At 46.8% G+C, this 18374-nt stretch overlaps 1 protein-coding gene across 2 annotated transcripts in view; it reads left to right on the top strand.

Annotated features, from left to right (window-relative positions):
• ST8SIA5 (ST8 alpha-N-acetyl-neuraminide alpha-2,8-sialyltransferase 5) overlaps positions 1-18374 on the top strand; it is a 73896-nt gene that overhangs the window by 9681 nt on the left and 45841 nt on the right. The window contains exon 2 of one of the 2 annotated variants that reach the window (XM_090037741.1): positions 12851-12958. The exons of the other annotated variant lie outside the window; for it this stretch is intronic. Within the exon in view, the coding sequence (XP_089893867.1) occupies positions 12851-12958 (108 nt within the window). The remainder of the gene's footprint in view (positions 1-12850; positions 12959-18374) is intronic. 2 annotated transcript variants of the gene reach the window in all.

Genomic DNA, 18374 nt, shown 5'->3' with positions numbered 1-18374 from the left:
GCCCAGCGAGCACCCTAACCATTATCTCTTGTTCTTTCTCTGGGCTAAGGACTATTAATTATTCCAGGCAGAACAGAACAGCTTCAAGAGAGATTGAGATTATGCCATCCCAGCATACCCAAGGGCCTGATGTGTCCTGATGGAGAGATGGGTCTTCTCAGGCAGCGGAGAAGATTTCCCATACCCCATGTTGAGTGTTTTAATCCCTGGGCTAATGAGGAAAAAGCAGCACTCTCTCCTAGCTGTGTTTTGCAAGGAAGGACCAAGCTGGTTTAGGCACTTAGTATGAGAGAATGCCAAGTAGAGTTAGGTGCTTCTTTCTTCAGGGGGATAAGGAGTAGGCTTCAACCTTCTTGATAGCCTTTCTGTCTGGCTCCCCATCTGGTGCAGAGCCTTTTGCCATTGTGGAGGGCCTAACTCTCTCCCTGTCTATTGTATGTAGAGCCTCAGAGCCTGCCTTTGGGTAACCTGTACCTCCTGCGCTCCTGCCATATGCTAAAAAAATGTCATGCAGTTGCCATAACACAGCTGCTGGCCAGAGCCAGGGCCACCCAGAACAAACATTCAGATGGCGGCCGACCCCACCAACATCAGCCTCGCAACATTTTGCTGCAAGTGGCTTGTGTGGAAGTGGAGAGTGACCAAGGTTGTCTCTTGGGATCCCCGTGGAGGGAGTACTGATGTGCCCCCTAGGCTCGCTGTTTGGCTAGATGGGAGGGTGCCTGTGTAGGAAGCTTTGGTGCAGAGCACCGAGACATCCAAGTCCTTCTATGGCTCCAGCTAGGAGTGATCGTTACCCCCCCCCCGGTTACTACTGCAGATCTCTGTAGTGCTCAGTCAGCCTCTCTCGTTCTTGGCTTGATTTTATTTTCTGGATTGTTTTTACATTCTTTGAACTCCATTCAGTCCTAATCTTTGTGCAGAGCTTTGGATTTTCCTGGTTTGATTGTGCCTCGGTCTTACCCTTGATTGCCTTTTATATCTCCTCTTCATTTTTTAATTCAAGTATAGCCATTGCTCAGCAGCCTGTGTAACCCTTAGGCATGCTGTGGACTTAACTTCCCTTTTTTCATGAATGCCCCTGCCGGCTGCTGCTTTAATCCATTCTCTTTTGTTCAGCCTTCCCCCCGTACTTCTGTAATGCCCGTTATTGTCCTTATACTTTCTCTTTGTCATTTTGAGTCTAGGCTTAATTACACCTGGTGGAGGAAACCATCAGAGATTGAGCCCGTCTGCTGTGCTGAGACCCCAAATGTCTCGCAGCACATTTTATAAAAAGGGTGGCTGGGGTCTGCATTTTTGAACCCAACTGAACACTTGGGCAGCCAGCTTCTGGGGTCCCCCAAACTGGTGGGGACAGACCATGCCCTCTGGTTTTATGCATGAAAGGGCAGAATATGGAGGAGGGTCAGGTTGAAAGGGGCAGGGCTCTTCATGCTTTTCAGCACGTAGAAAAACCCACCTGAGTTCTCCGTGCAGTTGGAGCTTTTGGGGCTGTGCGGGCACCTGGGCAGGGCTAAATGAGCTGCCTTGAGAGCGTCCCTCCTGGAAGTCCATTTGGACCATCATATGCCAAGTGAACCAATCATATGCCAAGTTCATAAACACTGGATCCAGTCTGCACTCATCGACTTTGAACATTGTTCTCCGAAGAGCCCTACCTGGTTTATTCCTTTATTTTAATGAACACTATTCTTGCTGTTTCCCAAGATCACATACCTTTTCAGTTTCTGTTTCCCATGGTCTCCTTTTGTTAAACTGGCTGATAACTAGCCAGCTGATGAGGAACTATTGATTGACTGCTGGCCTATCTATTCTACAGCCAGATTTTAGCCATAAAACTTTCTTGGGGTTGGCCCACAGCACACACTGCCTTCATTTATCCTTCTGACAGTGACTCTAAAGTAGGTGGTAAATTCATAGGTGAGTTTTTTATCTTTTCCCAGCAGTCTGGAGTCTTGTAAATCATATGGTCAGCCTTGCCGCAAGTGGAAAGTCAGATCATTGAAACAATCGGCTCAGTAAGTGATTAGCGTGTAGCACTGTATTCGTGTGGCAGACAGGAATATATAGGTGTCGGCATCCGGATTAAACCTGGCTTTGGCTTGCTTTACCACTGGGTGGAGCATGCTGTTAAATTAGACCTGAATCAGTTCTCACTGAATATAAATGTGAATTTTACCTGGGACTTTGATGAGAGGAAAAGCATCCAGTCAAGGGCATCAGCAAAGCATAAGACCATCTGACATATTTCCCTGTGTTGTGTAACGTGGGATGCACACATGTCTGAACAAAACGGAGCCACATTAATATTTGACATCATTCTGGTGACCGCAAAGATGTCATACAAGGGCTATGACAAGCAAACACATCCTTGTGTCTGCCTTGCTATTTTTCTGCACTGCTGTGCCTTGATGGCATATTAAATGATGGCTATGAGCATGAGGAGAGATAGCAGGAAACTATCAGAGGGATCATATAACGTGCCTTTTACTTGTCACAATTTTACCATCGAAGCCACTTAACGATACCACCCAGTGAATGTCTTCTGCCTTGACTCTGCCCGTTGTGTCAGAAATAAAATGACTTCGGCCACAAGTGTGGGTAGGAGTGCTGCCATGCTGCACGCCTACCCAGCTCCCAACAAATGTGAGACGTAAAGTAAACTTAGTTGCCGTTAGTTGCCGTCAGTAGATTCGAGAGAACAAAAAGTTAGGTTGGACTCTAACAAGCACACTCGGCACATATTTTAGACTGCCAGTACTGGTTAGATGGCAGCGCGTCATTATTAACTGTTGCGTGGACACTTTTATTCACAATATGTAGGACTTAGAATAACAAGCCAGTCTGAGGTCTTTTTCTATCAGGTCAGGCACCACCTGAAGCTGAACAAACATCCGGATGACAGTCCACAAAGCAAACCTGCCTCATGGCAAGCAAAGTCTGATCCCTGCTCTCCTCCCAGCCTTTTTGCCCTGCCTCTGTCTCCTCCTATTCCCTCTCTCCACTGAGCTGTGGATATGACAAATTCTCTTTCCCCCCTTTTAGTCTAAACCTAATTTCCTCTCTCTGATCCATTTAAAATAGCCTTTTCTTAATCCTTGTCTCAACAGTGTTTAAGCATGCCACAATTTATAATGAGTTTATTCCTGCCCCCCTGTCTCCTCTGCAAATGGAGAAAGCGCTGCTTTATTTTACAGATGTTCAACCATGTGATGTACCTAAAACCAAGCAGGAAGCTTGCCAATGAGCCAAGAAAAGCATTTTACGTTTTCAGAGGGTGAATTATGACTGTTAACTAATGAATCATCCCGGCTTCGCTGAGGGTAGGAGTGATGATTCCTAGCTAAGAGAGTGGGAAACTGAGGCACAGAACGACAAAAGGGGACAACTTCACAGCAATTCCAAAACTGCCCGTGAGACGCAAGCCCTGCCAGCTCAGTCCCGCTCTGCACCATGAAGAAATGTCATGTGGTCACACCCAGCACTGCTCTCAGGAGGATGCCCGAAGCCAAAATCCTGAGTGGCTCAAGACACATGCCAAAAATAAAATCCATGACATTTTTGGCAGCTGGCACATTCAGACTAGGAGCAATTGGGCAAACTTGTTTTTTGGTGACGATTTTGGGATCATCCCCTTGGCCCAAAGTGGTGGTGGTGGCAGGTGGTCAGATGGATCGGGGGGAAGGAGGGGAGGGTGGTGAGTGGGTGGAAAGGTAGGCAAGCAGCAGGGGAAGGGTGGCAGTGGCAACGTATAGGGGTCAGGGAAGTGGGAGCGGTGGGGGGAGTGACGGTAGCTGGCTGTGGGGAGTGGTGGTGATGGTGGGAAGGAGCAAAGCAGCAGCTGGGTGGCAGTGCAGGGCCCATGCTGCTGCCCCAGAGCCGGCAGGGACCCAGCACAGGGCGGCAGGAGTGCAGAGCCTGACCTGGCAGGGGCCTGGGGTCTGCCTGGCTCCATTGTGCAAGGCTTGCATGCAGTTCCCAGGTTTTTTGCTGGAGCCGCGTGCCTCTCGGGGAGCCCCACATGATGGAGCCAGTGGCCTGGCCTCACGTGCTGCTATGTGCAGGCCATGGGGAATAGCGGGGAGCTCTGCACTATGGATCTGGGCCGGCTTCACCCCTCTTCCTGCTGCCCCAGCTGAGCCCCATGATCTGCACTGCCGGCTTCATCATGTGGGGCTCCCCCTGCCGGCGCAGGGCTTGGGCATGTGAGCCCTGCACGACGGAGCTGGCGGCCTGGCCATGTCCAGTCCTGGGGTTCACTGGGACCACACTCTGCTGGGGGGCTCTGCCTGCTGCTGCTACTTACAGCAGGGGCTGTGTGCAATGGGGGGGCATGTTTATGGGGGGGCTCCAAACACCTAGATAGGTTACAAGGGTGAGTGGATGAGAATAGGATGGGATTCAACACCAACAAGTGCGAAGTGATGCACCTGTGGAGGAACAACCTACAGGTTGGGGAGCTCCCTTCTTGTCAGTACAGAGGCAGAAAAGGATCTTGGGCTCATCATTGACTCCAAGATGAGCATGGGCCGGCAGTGTGGGGACACAGTTAGGAAGGCCGACCGCACCTTGTCGTGCATCCACAGATGCATCTCGAGCAGGTTCTGTTTATGGTGCCAAGATGGCAGACCCCCTTCCCAAAAGGAGTATTTCTGGGGGCAAGGGGAGGGACTTCTGGTGGGGAAGGTCAGGGGTTAGGGGCAGGACTTTCAGCCCCAGGTTGGCGACCAGGGGACGGGGCACCTGTCAAGGTGCGGGGCTACCCTTGTGGCCCTCAACTTCTCACCAAAGCTCGTTAAGTGGCCCTCCAGCCTGAAATAATTTCCCAGCTCTGGGTTAGGGGTTATGTCTTGTGTTGTGTTAGGGTTGTAGTTTTTCTAAGAGGTTAGAAAAAATGATGAATTTCTATAGAATTGTTTGGCTAGGGATCACCCTGCCTCAGACGGGGGGCTGGAGTAGATGACCTGTGGAGGTCCCTTCCAGCCCTATTTCTTGATGATTTATTTGATCTCAGAGAAGATATAGATGTACTCAAAGTGGCGCTTCCCTATGATTGTGTGGCATGCCAGTGGCAGAGTTCATGTTGTAAACTACTTGGGATAAAGACCATCTTTTGGGCTTGCGGTTATGCTGCCCCTTGGATGCGGTGGTCCTTTTCCATGCCTCGTACGCAGAGGCACTTTGATAACACTAATTATAAAAAAAGCTGGGAGGGGGAAAGCCAGACCTTCTGGCTTCTGTTCCTTTTGTCTGGCTACTACATAATTCTGCCTCAAGGCAGGACCTGACCTAAGAGATGTAGAGGAGAGAAATGAGGTCAGGATGGAAGTGAATATGAGAGAGGAAGAGGGAGGAGAAGAAATTGATAGTTAAAAGAAGGGACGACTCATTGATTTCTCTCACTGTTGTTGAGAAACTGCCTCTCGGAGGACAATCCTTCTGCCCCAGACATTTGGAAGAGAAGCATCCAGCAAATGTTGGTGCTGAGCCCGGCCAGCCCATCTGTGAGATCAGCAGATCGAGTCAGATTGCAGGTTTGCTTACAGGCGTGCATTTCCACCGGGTTTGCTCCATTTATGCTTGCCTCTGAGTTTATTCTGTTAGCCTGTAGTATTTGCAGCTTGGGAGATGGTCCAGACGTCAGGCTGACAATTTTTTTTGTAAATTTTCCTCTCCTTGAGATGAAGCAAGGTGAGCTGGAGGTTTCTTTCAATGAGCTGACATTAGAGGTAGATGCTTTCCCCTGCCTATAATTTGCTGCTCACTTCTCCTTGGAGGTGGAGAAGGGCTAGCACATCCTTCATTTCCTTGTCTCGTTCTGCTCCACGACATGTCGGGGGCAGGCCGTTTATTATCAGGCTGATTCTTTTGCAGAAGCCGCATAAACGAACACGGCCATCAAGTTATTTAGGGGACAGAAGGCCACCTACGGCCCGAAGAGCCTTCCCTCTTCTCAACCAGCCACACCTGGTTTGAGCGCAACTTTTCCTTTTTTACTTGCAGACAAATTGTACCACCGGGAAAGCAAAGGAACAGCCCTGATCTCTGTAACCCAGTGTGATGGGAACGTGAATCCTAATCACCATAGCTTGGTTCATTCACTTTCATTGCTTATCTTTGTAATACAGATCCTATAATAATTTGTCATCCTCTGCTACTAAGCCCTCAGTCCATGCAATACTTGTATCTTATTCGGATTATCACAAGGGGCTTTTTGCTAGTCTTCCTGCCTGCTGCTTTTTGACAGCTGCTCTTGACAAGCCCTCCAGAATTACACTGCTGGTTAATTTTCTGTTTTCCCATTATTCTCGCATTCCTCCAGTGTTTATTCAACTGCACAGCCACTGGCTCAGCTTCTGATTAGGATCAAAATAGTCCTTTCCGTGTTTCCTTCTCCTAAAACTTGGAGCTGCCTTTGTTCTTACAGGGACCAACTTGTGGTACTTTCTGGTGCAAAGGTCTCATACTCCTTCTGTCCTTTTCCCACATCTACCTACTACAGTGATCAACAACAAAACAGTTAATGCTGATGTTTTAAAGCCTGGCCTGTAGGTTTTAGACATACTCCAGTGTGATACTGTTGTTTCAAATTATGTGCAGACGGGGGCAGATACCACTCCATCAGTTAGCAGTTGCTTCATGTTAGCATGGTTTCCTTGACAGACAAGGGAGATAAGAAACCTGCTTTTCTTTAGGTGAAATCAAAGATACATAAGCACTGGCTTAACTTTGAGGCAGGTGCTCTTGGATGGCTGTAATCCATTATTGCTGTACATTGCTGTAACTTGCAGGAATGGTTTATTTAGAAATGTAGGTATAACCTAGAGAGGTGGTATAATCACCATCCTTGGAGGTTTTTAAGGCCTGGCTTGACAAAACCCTGGCTGGGATGATCTAGTTGGGGATGGTCCTGCTTTGAGTAGGGGCTTGGACTAGATGACCTCCTGCGGTCCCTTCCAACCCTACTTTTGTAGTATCTATTCTTTGAACCTGGCTCCAGAAAATACATTACAACAGTCTCTTTCCAGTCCTGCAAACCTACCATCATGCAAGTAATCCCAGGACTGTTCAGTTCTCGAATATTGGTCCAGCTTTATGATGGCAGACTGAATGGAGTGGCCCAGCTTGGGTCTTGGGTGGACTGGTGCTAGGACCTCGCCACCCCTATTGTCACAGCTTCTCCCTGCCGCCTCTTCTCTCTGCAACTTGGCTGCAGCAAAATGTGGCACAGGAAAGCTCCTTGTCGCTAGCTGCCTGGTCGTAGCGCGGTGCGGTGTGGCCCAGGTGAAGCCCCTGCTGCCGACCGCTGCTGAACCCCAGCTCCGCGGATCAGATCCAATGGCTCTGCAGGCTGGATCTGACCTGCAACCAGTGGGTTACCAACCTCTGGTCTGGCAGGTGGTGGCACGGATCACTTGGCCTTTGAGGGATTCTGACACCTTACTTGACATTCTCAACTGTCCTTAACCTTAAGCTCAGCTCCCAACCTTGTGGCCCGTTCTTCCCATGTAAGGCGAGCAGACACTTAAGTAACCCTCTTTAGATGTCTGCTTCTGTTTATTAGATCCCTTCTCTGCCATTTCAAGGCTGAGCATTTTAAGCCTTTCCTCCGAAGACATACTCATCATTCCCTAAAGTTAGACTTGCTGATCTCTTCTTGGATCTTTCCCAGAACATACATCCTCCTTTAAACATGGGGCCTTGGCTGCAGCAAGCCCTCCAAATAAAGCAGGACGTTATGAATTGGAACGATAGTTTCCTATGCTTCATGAATAGACACCTTTTGTCATTTGAGCATTTCTGTTTCTCTCCCAGCTTTTTATGAGGAGCAGAGATGCACAAAGAGGGAGAATTTAGCTTCATATTTTGTAAGTGCTGCTCAGAATTGCCAAATTTAACCTGAGGTTTAATTTTGAAAATCACAACTTCAGCTCAGCTCTCTGAAGTCTCCTTCATTTATACACTGTCTGTCCCAAGCTACTGTTAATTCAAACACATTAGCAATGACAGAAAACCAGATGTTTTTGACACTTGTTGAAATACAAATCAAAATTTTTAGCAGTATGGAGTTAAGTGCAGTAAATAATGAACTACACTGGGGCTTTTGGAGGAGAATAAGGAGTCTTTATTCCAACCAGCATAACATTTAGGGTGGGTCAGAAAACTTTCTCATGTTTGCTTCACACTTGATATACCACACAGAAAGAGCCACCTTGGACTAAATCGTCAATGAAGCTACCTGTGGCTTCCACATGTAGCTCCATTGAAGGTGAAAGGCCTGCTCAGATTAGCACCAACTGAAGACCTGGCCCTTGGTCCCTCCATGCTTTCACAGGACTGCATAAGAAAATATTGTGCAACATTGCCTTTCTCTGGAGATTTCATAGATTTCATAGACATTAGGGCTGGAATGGACCTCGAAGATCATCGAGCCCCCTTCGCCAGAGGCAGGAAGTCGGCTAGGGTCAAAGGATCCCAGCAAGATAAGCTCCAAACATTTCTTGAATGAGTCCAGAGTAGGTGCCTGCACCACATCTGGAGAGAGTCTATTCCAGGTCTGGGGGCTTGGACAGTAAAGACATTTTTTCTTGTAACCAGCCTAAAATGGTCTTGTAGGAGTTTATGACCATTGGTCCTTGTTTTTCCTTGGGGCGCTCTGGTGAACAGATGTTCTCCCAGATCCTGATGCACACCCCTGATGTACTTATAGGTAGCCAACAGATCCCCCCTGAGCCTGTGCTTTTCCAGACTGAAGGGTCCCATGGCTCTCATCATAAGGCTTGTTGCCCTGCCCTCTGATCATGTGCGTGGCTTTTCTCTGGACTCTCTCAAGCTTCTCCACATCCTTCTTGAATTGTGGAGCCCAGAATTGGATGCAGTACTCCAGCCGCAGCCTCACCAAGGCCGAGTACAATGGGGCGATGGCATCCTGAGATTTACTTGAGAAGCATCTGTAGATGCAAGCCAGGGTTTTATTTGCTTTACTAGCTGGGACATTGCGTTGGTGACTCATGTTCATCACGTGGTCAGTCATGACCCCCAAGTCTTTTTCAGCAGTGGTGCCTAGTGGGCATGCTGCAGGTTTTATTTCCAGAGGTGGAGTACCTTGCATTTATCGGTGTTGAACATCATCAGGATTGTGTCCGCCGACTTACTAAGCATATTGAAGTCAGCCTGTCCTCAGGTGTGGACGCTGTGCCCCAAAGTTTAGTGTCATTGGTGAACTTAGCCAGTGCACTTTTGACACTGATGTTCACCTTGTTGATAAAAATGTTGAACAGAACCGGTCCAAAGACGGAGCCTTGGGGGACACCACTGGTCACGGAGCGCCATACTGACTCGCTGCCATTGACCATAGGCCGATAGGTGCATTTGCAGAAGACAGGGTGCAGGGGACATTCAAAGATGCTGGCAGACTACTCACTAGTAATGTCTAACACTTCTGCAGAGGTCCCGTGGACTTGCATGATTCTTTACCTCGGAAAACAGGTGTAGGCTGTTGTTGCAAGACCAGAGCCCAAGGCAACACCAACACCCCCACTCTGGAAGTCATGTAGCAGCTAACACTGCCACTGCTCCTCCCCTGCTAGGTTTTGGGGCTTGTGGGGACCCCCATGGACAGGATGACATGGTCCATGTGCCAGAGGACTGCTGTGTGGGGCTCATCCATGACTGGACCTGGCATGTGGCATTTGGCCTCAGCACTGGTATATGGGGTTGGACCTGGCACATGTCCCAGACTTGATGTGTGAAGCCAGGCTCTGGCCAGACCTGGCATGTGGCTTCAGATCCAGTGTGTGGGGTCGGTCCATGTGCTGGATCTGGGTTATGGACCGGCTGTACTTCACTCATCTGGCACTGGAAAGATGCAGTACCATGCATCTAGTGCATAAAAGTACATCCCAGCGGGGAGCACCACCACTGCTGTTTTAAAAGAAAATGGCAGGTGCCACTGCAAGTTGTGTGCAACTGGCCCAACTAGGCATGTGCTAAGAGATTCTGCTGGATTGAGTCCCTTAGGATTAGTTGGAGCAATGCCTCCCTTATAGCTTCTGATTGGGCTTAAGTGGGAGTATGAGCTGAGCTGCGCCTGGCCCATTCAAGGCTGAGCTGCTTCTCAAGCGCAGGCTCAGGGGTGATCTGATGGCCACCTGTAAGTTTATCAGGGGTGACCACCAGGAACTGGGGGAACGTCTGTTCACCAGAGCGCCCCAAGGGATGACGAGGTCGAACGGTCACAAACTCCTGCAAGACTGTTTCAGGCTGGACATAAGGAAGAATTTCTTTACTGTGCGAGCCCGCAAGGCCTGGAACAGTCTGCCAGCGGAGGTGGTTCAAGCACCTACACTGAACACCTTCAAGAGTAAATTGGATGCTTATCTTGCTGGGATCCTATGACCCCAGCTGACTTCCTGCCCTTTGGGCAGGGGGCTGGACTCGATGATCTCCCGAGGTCCCTTCCAGCCCTAATGTCTATGAAAACTATGTCCATGTTCGAAAACTGAACTTCATATGCCTGGGGGACTTTCAGGTAAAGAACTGCATGTAGGCTTTCAGGATCACAAACTTGGATTTAGGAGGTTAAATTTCACTTAAATCATTTTTGGGTCTGGCCCTAAGTATTAACTCATTTCTTTGCTTCATAATGGATCCTTTTTTAGTGAAAATCAGCTTATTCAGAACTCAAAGTGGGTCTACTCTGAGCAACAACGGGGCTTCTAGGTATGAAATACTGACATTTTTGGATGATAAAGTTTGTAACACCCCCCCCCCCCAAATCTGAGTATTGAAAAATTCCCTGAACACAAAACTGCAGGGAAAGACAGAGAAAAAAAACTTTCACCATTTTCTCAGAAATCTGCTCCCATTTTCAATTCAGAGGGGTCCCAGAGAGACCTGTTTTATTCTACATCTTTTAAAAACTTCTGACAGCTCCAGTAATGTTAGAAACATTCTTCTAACATCTTCTAAATGTCTAACATCTTCAGCAATAAGTAAAATTAGTTCATTGAAAAGGTACAACATGTGGATGAACAGTGGTGACAAATGTTTGCAAAACATTATGTTTTAGGGGGGAAGACATCAGATTTTGTTAAATCTTTTCCTCTGAAAATTTCTTCTTGGTTGTAACGTTAGGGTGTTGGGTCAGTAGTTGATGTCTCCTGTTCAGCTGCGAGAGTCTGCATTTGCCATCGAGCGAATGCTGCTGTATTCACATGGTTCCCAGTAGCCTAGAGCACATAGAAAATAGGTTGGCAGTGACAATGCAATTGGACTTTATACTCCTATGCTCCTTACTCATTAGTAAGGTATGAACATATCATGCTAGTTACACGTGTACTACTCACTATAGCACCTGCCAGTAGGCAAATCAAGAGAGTCAACAGTACGAGCTAGGCAGGTACTGCAAGGCCAGCCCTGTGAACGTTTCCCTCTGGCTGTTTGGGTTGATCTCCTTGTTCGCTGTTTGCACCAGTGGGATTTTATGCACACGCGTGTTTGGGGGCTGGCTGTTTGTCTCAACGCCTGCATCAGGTTGTGCACAAGGGTGTTTATGGCCAGACGACAGGGCTGGTTGTTCACCGTGTGCTAGTCATCATTCCGTGAATGACTGCGACCACAGCACCCAGGTTAATTCGGCAGAAATCAGTGTCAGTTATCCAACTGGGATTCATTAGTACTTTAAAACAACAATGACAATCAAGGGAGCAGAGAATGTGCCTGCTGCTTTCTTCAGTCTGGAACAAGCAAACTACTACCATCTGGCAGAGAAGCATGTCAAGTTGTCCTCTTTCTCGGCTCTGGGGAGGAAGAAAGCCCACAATTTAACATGCCCTAATGGGCTTCTCTACTTCACTGCGTACTGAGATAATAGTTCTCACTCAGACCAATGGAAGGAGATGAACTGGTAACTTTAACCAATCTTGCCATAAAGCCGACGAAACCCTACCCAGCTGCTTTGGGTTCCCTTTATTTTTTGATCTATCAGCCGACAGTTGTGTACCCCTAGACCCTTCTCCTTCCAACCAACCCAAACTAGTAACTATTTTTTACTGAGAAAAGAGCATTGCCAACGTCAAGCATTAAACATTAGGAGCCTCTCCCTGTCCCCTCCCCTAATCACACACTGGGCTTTAAAAAACATATTTTTAAACCACCAGTGGGAGTTCTCTTTCTATGCCTTTCTAAGAAGCGCGTAACCACAAAAGTGGATGCATTTGTTGAAATGTTTCAGTTCTCCAGTCAGGGAGCAAAACCAGTATCAAATGATTTGGGCAGGCAATCAGAGATCATGAATAATGGCAGGAAGTGGATCTTGCGCTGTTTCCTAGTGTGGCCCCCAAACCAGAGAATGTATTTAGGTTCTGTCATTTTTAACAATTGATTCTGGCTGTAAAATTGCACTGTTTTTAATATGTGGCCCTGTGGGTACAGATGTCCTACCAGGCTAGATTTCAGTGCCTGGTGTCTAGCTGTTTGCATATGCAATCACTTGTTTTCTTGTGCACCTTCCTATTTGTGCAAGTGACTTACCCACTTATTTCAGACACCCATATCTCTATGTGCAGGATAGATGCTTATCTTGAAAAGATTTCTTCTAATTCAAGGGGCGGAGGGGGGATGGATATGTTGGTATTAGAAAAAAGTGTCCCAGAGAAGGTTAAGCAAAGTGAAAGTTAAAGCCGTAACCACCTGCAATTAGATGACGGTGAGTTGTGGTTTTCGGTGTTTCTTTTCCCTATGGGTATCGTATTCACAGTGTTAAGAAAGGGGCAACAGAACACATTCTTGAAAGAGTTAACTAAATGAATGACATGAAATATCAACTGCCTCATTTTCTTATTAGAGGGCTGCAGTTTAGCTGGGCGAATGGAGAGGAATTGGCAAATTGGACCGGCACCTTTAATTTCACGGATGACGGAGCAGTGAAGAGTGGCAGTGACACAGGTACAAGGTACAAACACAAGAGATTGATTCTGGAGGGGAAAAGGCTGACCAGGGAGGTCTCTGTTTGCACAAGCGGGGAGTATTGTGTATGTAAAAGGCCTGATTTAGCAGTGCTCTCCGGTGTTTTTGCCTTTTTCCTCGTAATGCAGAGGAACCAGAACAGACTGATCAGTCTGTCCCAAAATATTTACAGAGTACTATACAGGAAAGGCAGGTTTTTTGTGATAGAATGTGTGATATCTTGACCATTATAGCAAGACATCACCTGATGACTTCCTTTATTTCCACTGCTTTGAAAATCTCTTAAGGAATATCCAGTTGAAATCACAAAAAGGTTAACTTCTATATAAGCAACACTGAGGCCCTACATGTGTAGTGTTTGTTAGTCTATATGTTACATAACACAAATAGGGATTCAGTGGAAAATGAGTTGTATAATAAGGTAATTTAAGTCATGTGGGCCTCAAGTATACAGTCAGCTTTTGGGGTACCAACACTTATGTCCATATAGAGTCCCTTACATGTCATGATCCACTTACATAGGTCTAGTTGTGTGTTGGGGCCAATACTTGAGTTTTCTTTATGGAAGTCTCACTTTTAGGATGTGAGTTTTTGTTCCCTTCTGGGGGCTGGCCTACCTGATTAACGAGTCTGCTGCTGCACCTAACTAGGGACTGATTTGTTTAACTCAAGCCACAGAGGTTTTTGTGTTTAGAGCGGAAGCACTTGGGTTCAAGCCCTGCTGGGGGTCTGGGCAGAAGTGGTGTGTTTTATCAAAGGGGGACTTAAACTGCGAGTGCCCTCATCTCCTGTTCACTTCAAGGGAAGGCAAGTGTGCTGAGCATCTCATAACTCCAGGTACAGTAGCAGGGATGCTCTTAGAAATGCAGAAAGAAAAAAAATAACACAGTAGTAATCAAAATAATAAAAGAGCCTGGACTTACTGCCCAGGTATGAATGCAGCTGTAGTCTTCTTGGATAAATTAAGGTCTTTGTGAGAAGTATCCAGCATAGAGTATTTTGGTAACCCTAGCACACTCCAGCTGGGCACTGATAGTATTTCAAAGGCGAGCGGAAGTACGAAGGCTGCTTTGCCAGAAATCATGCAGTTACACTCAACTCGAGCAGCCCTGCAATTCCTGTTACGGCTCCCTTAGCTGCAATGTGATACCATATCAGTGCTACCAGCCAGTCATTCTGTTTAAATAGACAAGGGAGCTTTAGAAGAAGAACTAACTCAGCTATGTTTTTAACACAGGAACAATGGAAAAAAATAGGTGGTTTACATATATATTTCATTTTTTATTGCGCTTGAATGACCTCCTTTGTGTATGCATTCACAGGCGATGCATTGAAAGTCTTCCGCCTGGGCATTTAGCATATGAGAAAACTGAATGAGACACAAAGAAAGAAATCTTACTGCTGAGATGAGAGACTGAATAAATATAGCTTTCCCCCTTGAGGCACGCATGATTGAGACAGCATCCTTCAGCACGGGGTTGAGAAGGGAGATAATCCTTTACTGTGACATATAAACCAGTTACAAACCAAAAAAAGAGATGCTGCATTGGACATGATCCTCAACCCACTTACTTCCCACCAAATTGAGGGGTGTGTAGGATCAGGCTTATTCTGTCATACAAACAGGCTCTAAATGTGTAATGCAGATCCAAATTTCAAACCTCTCTGAAGCCGATTGCCAGGTGCACGTGTGGACCCGAGACATTAGGATTTTGTGCTGCAATTAAGTCTGTACCTACATCTGTATTAGCTCTGTTTGTTAACTGAACATACATAATGCAGACAAGGATGCTGTATATGTAAGTATGAAACGGAGGTCACATGTTGAGCAGCAAAGCTGCATGATAGATTGGGCTTACTCTGCACTTTTGCCCACCTCCCCTATCCTGTACTCACTTGATATTTCCCAAGGGTTTGGTCCTAATTTTCAAGTCCACCAGCATCTTCAAGCTTCTGACATTTATTGAAAACTACCAGCCATAAAAATAATTCATTTTTTCTACCATACATGGAACTTGCTTCCTAGTTTACATGGGGCTGACTAGCTAGTTACATGCACGCACGCGCACATACACGCTTATTCAATAAATCTCTCTCTCTCTCTCTCTCTCTCTCTCTCTATATATATATATATATATGGAGCAGATGATGCGTTAAGAGATGCATCTCTCTCTCTCTGAGACACAACTAATGCTGTCATTGCCTGGGCACAGGATGGGCTCTGACCACTGCCTTTGTTAGCTGATGTTGTATCTCAGAGAGCAGCTGGGTTATAACATCTTTATCTGTAATATCTTTGCTGAAGATCATTGTGTCACCAGCTGCATGTTTGGACCAGAGAGAGAGAGACATATATATGTATCTCTTAATGCATCATCTGCTCATTAGACATAACCCCTAAGGCTTATTATACATATATGTATAATGAACTTTGAAGATTATGTCTAATGAGCAGATGATGTGTTAAGAGATGCATAACAAATACAATCCATTGCATAGCTCTGCAATTTATTGTGTGATAGCATGTTCTTATAAAGGGTAATGTGTCTGGGTTTGGATCTATATATGTATGAGTATGTGGATATGTATATGTGGTATATGTACGCACATGAATCCACATACACATACATACACATGCAATTTGAATAGCTATAATTATAATTCCATATCTTTCTATAGCTCCAGGTTTATCAGAAGTGTGCTTGTTTATAACAATTATATATGCATATAATCATGTCTATATATTATATAAACTTGTTAATTATATCACTTTTGTATATCATATATAGTGTTGTAGTTTGATAGATGGTTCCAGGCTGTGAGCAAATTACCTGTTCCACAAATAAATAAGGATGAGGCTCTTCTGTCCTGCATAGGGCTGTTGAAAGGATAAATGTATTAAACATTGCTCAGATCTTGCTGTAATGTCAGTCATGCCAGCACCATAGACAGGGAGAGTGTTTTGCAGACAGTCGCATATTCCTCAGGCAATATAGCAGAATATATTTTTTAAGTAAAACCATCGATCCACGTTTTTGGCATTCATAGTGAGAGGTACTGATATGCACAGGAATGACCTGCTTTCATGCTGTTTCTCAGATTACCTGATCTAATACTGGTCAGTTCTTTCTATACCCTTTGATTTAGTGTATAAAAATGTGTAGGAAGCAGTATTGTCAATATTCAGAGTTAAAAAAATTAATTGCTCTTCAACCCCTCAAAAACATAACACTGGCTTAAAAATTATGTCATTTTTTAAAAAAATGCAGTAAATTTTTGTTTTTCTTTATTTGCCTTCTTGTTACTGAATCTTTGGGGATTGGGGGGGGCACATTTTCAATTTTTTTTTCCCTGCAACTCATGAGGGATCTGGGACTGTTCACCTCTCAGTCTTCCTTTGCACAGGCTGATTTGATAGCTACCTACAAATATGTCAAGGAACCTAGGTGAACAACTTTTCCAAAAAGTCCCCCTCAGGAAGACACGGACCAATGAATGCAAGCTAGTCGAGGAAAAGTTTCAGCCGGGCACAAGGGAAAGCTTCTTTTCTGTATGGGTAACTAGAATCTGGAACATCTCTGGCAGTCTTTAAGAGGAGGCTGGGCAAATACCTCGTTGAGCTCATTTGAGCCCAATTACCTCTTGCCTATGGCAGGGGACCAGACCTGATGATCTTATAGGTCCCTTCCTGTCCTCCTGCCTCTGATTCTATGGTAGAATGTAATGTGATCACATGAATCCAGGAGCTGGAGCTTTGGGAAGAATGCCAAATATCTGGAGAATTATGATGCAGTTGGGGGAGCTGGCAACACTACACAATATTTATTTCCTGGTTAGATGATTGACATAGATGTTTTACTTCAGGTTCCTTACTTCCTTATTTTTTGGTACAATAGGAAACGGGGAGATGCACCCGCTATTTCCAGTTGAAATGTCTTTGGAAAAAGAGAGAGTGTCTTAGTAATCTACCGTGTATTGACTCCCTTTGTTACTAGGGGAGCAGTGCATGTACAGTACTTGAAATCTTAACCATCGCCCTCATCATCCTCTGGGTGGGATGCTGTTCTTTGGCGGGCTTTGGAATTGGTTGATGTCTTTGAGCCTTTGGGTCACTGGTGTTGTCATTGCCGGGGCACCGGATGGGCTCTGACCACTGCTTTTGTTAGCTGATGTTGTATCTCAGAGCGCAGCTGGGTTATAACATCTTTATCTGTAATATCTCTGCTGAAGATCAGTGTGTCACCAGCTGCATGGTTGGACCAGAGGATACCCATGAAGGTCTTAAGCTTCTGCAGCTGCAGTCTTGTGAATATGCATATTGCAGTCTCCCAGGTTAACAAATCTGGGGTGCTTCATGTTGCCAATACAGTATCAGGAATAGTTGCATTGAATCACCTTTCATATTCTTGCATTTTCTAACAAATGATTTGATTTAAGCTCTCAAAACTCATTGGCCAGAACAGTAAGACTCACCATATAGGACTGGGCTCTTAATAGACAGAGGACCAACTTGCAGCTGGAAGGAGAAATGGGAGTGTGGCAGGATGACCCCTAGGGGCGCCGTGACCTCCCCTAGCGCCCTTGCCTACTGTGCCAAGTCTGGGTCCTTAACGCATCCCCCGTCTTGCCCGCCACATCTTTGATCTTATTGGTTCAATTAAGGAGGCTGCCTTCCTGCCCTTCTCGGCACGGGGCTGATCTTACTATACCGGGATTTTCTCCGAGTTCCGGTGCTTGTCCTCTCCCGGGGCCTACTCAATATATGCGCCCCCTCCTGGGGCGTCTTTCTGACTGCGCCCCTTCTTGCTCAGCCTGGACTTCCCAATGGGCTTATTCCCCTCTCGGGGCTTCGTATCTCACAGGCAGTGCCCCGCTCGGGCCTGCCTCCCTTGTGTTCCGCGGCCGCTCGCGTACCGGCCTATTCCGCGCTCCCCGAGGTCTCTATGCCCGCACTCGGGCCTGTACCCGCGCCTCTCGCGCTCTCTGCCCGCACTGGGGCCTTTGCTCGCGCTCCTCACGCTCGCTCGCCCGCACTGGGGCCTTCTATGCCCCCACTGGGGCCCTTGCTCGCACTCCTTGCGCTTGATGCCCACACTCGGGCCTGTGGTCGCGCCCCTTGCGCTCCCCGCCCGCACTCGGGCCTGTCTATGCCCGACTCGGGCCTACGCCCCACTGGGGCTCTTCCCAATTGGGACTTCCAATTGGGGCCTGTCCTGGTAATGCCCACACTGGGCTGGTGTCGGGACCCCCCGCCACTGCTTAGACCCACCTTCCTGGGCCCGCGCCCTATTGGGCTTCTGCCTTCTGCTAGACTCTTCCCGAAGTCGCCCCATTGGGCTCGGGTCGGGACAACCCCACAACGCGGCACCCTCTGTGGTGCCAGGAACTCCCCCACCTTACTG

Source organism: Crocodylus siamensis, chromosome 3, assembly GCF_052110815.1.
Source record: "Crocodylus siamensis isolate JL-2025a chromosome 3, ASM5211081v1, whole genome shotgun sequence".
Lineage (NCBI taxonomy): Eukaryota > Metazoa > Chordata > Crocodylia > Crocodylidae > Crocodylus > Crocodylus siamensis.
This window is presented reverse-complemented; position numbering and strand designations above follow the sequence as displayed.